The 3,346-nt window shown below is 32.4% G+C and overlaps 1 protein-coding gene across 1 annotated transcript; it reads right to left on the reverse strand.

The window, feature by feature from the left end:
• Window positions 1-521: 521 nt before the first annotated feature.
• Window positions 522-3,075, reverse strand: LOC132736779 (uncharacterized). The gene has a single exon (XM_060723996.1). It carries the CDS (start codon window positions 2,966-2,968, stop codon window positions 1,298-1,300), a length of 1,671 nt encoding a protein of 556 aa, XP_060579979.1. The 5' UTR covers window positions 2,969-3,075; the 3' UTR covers window positions 522-1,297.
• Window positions 3,076-3,346: the final 271 nt, after the last annotated feature.

Consider the following 3,346-nt stretch of genomic DNA (forward strand, 5'->3'; position numbering starts at 1 on the left):
CAGCTCAAATTTTATTACACTATCTGATATAATTACAAACAACATCTTATTATTTATTTCACTGAACACCACAAGGACCATAATGACAAAAATGATTTTCCATATGCCCATTATAACCATTCTGAATTTATACTCTGGTGACTGAAGTGGTCATTCTGATACATCCAACCATGCTCCTTCGACTGAGCATAATTTCACTTTGAGCATATTTTTTAACTTATTCTCATTTTAAGTGTAACAATATAATTATGTAAAATGGATATCATTTTTCCCCGATTTTTTTAAAGACTGCATTCATTTATATCTATGCATTGATGCAATCACTATTTCTAAAATAGAGCTGCCAGAAAACAATATTGATGTATGATTGATATTTTATCAATAATCAATACAAATTTAATTTTGACTTACTATTTAAGTGTATAGAAATGAGGAAAATTCAACCAAAAAAATATACAGAAGCAGTTGTCCATGCCTAACATTATCTGTTGTTACATAGTGGAAATATTTCACAGAATTATGACAAAAAAAATGGTCTGGATAAAAATCATGCAATTAGCTTTTTATAAACAAGACACTGAACAGAACATGTTTTCAACTGAAATCATTTTAACAGGTATAAAAAGTGAATAACAGGCAAGTTATTTTAGGTAATAATCAATATATTTGTGTATCCTTGATATTTGTCATCTGATGTAGATAAATCCTTGATATGCCTTGCCTTGAATCATAGACAGCTCTATTTCAAAAATGATATATAATTTGCATATAAATGTATAATCAAACTAAATGAACTAGCCAAAGCCTTATTTTTTAAGTATAATCAGAATTGGCTCAGCTTCTGGGAACAAATTAGGAGGCATGCACCTTAATCACTTAATTACACTTTGTCTCAGTAATATCTCAACAGCAGTTGTTTAAGATCCTGTATGTTGTAATTAAGGATGTAACAACATTTATGTAAAATTTTATATAATTATGTATATAATTATTCTTCTAAAACAATTTCCAAACATCCAAGAATATGTTAAATATGTACTGCAAATGTCCATACGCGTTATAAGTAATCTTTAAAATATATGCATTCATTTTTTTTTATTGAAAAATTTGGCTTAGACTTTATCGAAAATACATTTCTAATTACCTCCCTTTATGAAATGTAAGTTCGGTAATATACTTCAATATTTACAAATAATGCTTTTTGGAACTTACAATATTGATAAATCTTCATTTGAGCATCATATTTATCATATAAAACCATAAAAAAATTTGAGTTACAGGATCTTTAAAGTTATGTCTATTTTAGGTCAATTACTTTTATGAAGTTGCAATCTTCAGAGTAATTACTTTCACTGATGAACACTCTCTGCTCCTCTTCAGATACGATGATAGACGTTGGTTCAAGAGCATCACGTATATGAAAATGTGTTATTTGTGTTGTACCTGGTACAATCACTCCAATCATCTCACTTTTAAACGGATAACATACAAAAACAGAACCACAGTTGGTCACTGTTATGCCGAATGGAGGTCCCATATCTGTTTTATTTACAGCTTTTAGTTGTTTGTTCACTGTGAATTCATACAAAGCATTATTGTCACTGTCTGAGACAAATATGCTATCATTATTTGTATTCAGAGATACAAATTGTGGAAATTCCAATATGCTGGTATCCCTGACTTCATGGAGAATATCACCTTCCATGTTTATTACCTGAACAGCAGGAGGTTCAACAAACGACACAGCCATGATACCATTGCGATGATCTATTCCGTAACACCCTTGCCTAACATTCAGACTGTGGCTCTCAGTTAATCCAACTTGAGTATTCAGAAACAAGATTCTGCCTTCAGATGGTAAAGTTGTCGCAGCAGATGAGGAATTAATGGTTGTAACGTCCCTAGGACACGTTGTTGTTTTCAGTATTGTTGTGACTTTACCTTCTCTATGATTCAAAACTTTCAATGATTCGTTTTCATTATCAGCGCAGAGAATTTCAGATTCAGATATGAGTGTCATTCCGGTGATGTAACAGTCATTTTCATCTTTTGCCTGCACGTTGAATTTCTGTACAAATTGTTTCCTCTTGTCAAATATTGTTTCCTTGCATTTACCTGAAAACTTCTCCAATTGTGTCTCCAGGTGCCCAAGACATGTGTTGTTTAATTTCAAAGCATTTATATCTTCAGAGGCTGAAAATTTTATAGTGTTTATGTTACTTTTAGAAGAAATTTCCTCATTTAATTTCTGATATATCTGTAGTCTTTCTTGTACGCGTTTAGATATGACAAACAAATTACTCATGTTGTTTTTACACTGATCTAGTTTACTTTGATAATCTTCAATTTCATCAAGTAAAGCCTCGCATTGATCTTCAAGCTTTCTCTGTGAATACACATCTCTATCATTTACTTCGTCGACTTTTTGTATAAGTTCTGCTTCCATTTTGTCCAGATAGTTGTCGATCTCTTTACGGAACTGTTTAATTTCTTCGACAACAGCAGTCCTTCTTTCATCTGCTGTTTTCAGGCTGCGATTTATTTCTCCTTTACATGAAGCGATGTTTTTCTTAAGATGATCAAGTCTGTGTTTGATAAGGACAAGATCGTCGCTGTTGTTAAAGTTACACGACTCGTATGAAACTAGCTGAATCTCACAAGAGGTATGTTGGAGAAGAAAACATTCTCTACACCCTACACGATCGTGCTCGAGACAATAAAACTGTACTAATTCAGTATCATGAATATCACAGAGCTCAGTGCATTGATCACTTTTAACCTGAATTTCCGGCTTTACATTTTTGGATTTGATCACGTGATTTTCGGTGCTAGCCAACTTTCCATGTGCGTCGATGCATGATGAACATATAAACTCGTTACAATTCACACAATAACCCTGTGCTTGTACAGTATCACCGTCACACTGGCAAGATTGGCATGAAGATTCTTCACAATCTAAGACTTCCATTTTAAAGTAGAATGTCGTCCCTATCTTCAGAAAGCCCTATATAATTATGTCCGTGTACATATATCACTCGTATTTTCACCAAATCAAGGCTGCTTTATATATCAGTACGGTATCTATTATGGCAAACTAATGAAATGATATGACTGTTACATCCTGATTATCCACTTTTTATCAAAAGTTAAAACTGCACCTGCCCAGTTTATAATTTGTGATGTTATCATTTATCTGTATATGAATAGATAACTGTAATGATTGCAAGTCATTATCAACATTTAGTACTAGCTAGGAAGCTAAAAAATGATATAAAAAATATTATCAAGTTCATGATAACAACTGCATAGATTTGGGTAAAACAAACACGTGTTTTTGCATGGGGAC

This window comes from Ruditapes philippinarum, unplaced genomic scaffold, assembly GCF_026571515.1.
Source record: "Ruditapes philippinarum isolate M1 unplaced genomic scaffold, ASM2657151v2 ctg2467_1_1_1_1, whole genome shotgun sequence".
NCBI lineage: Eukaryota > Metazoa > Mollusca > Bivalvia > Venerida > Veneridae > Ruditapes > Ruditapes philippinarum.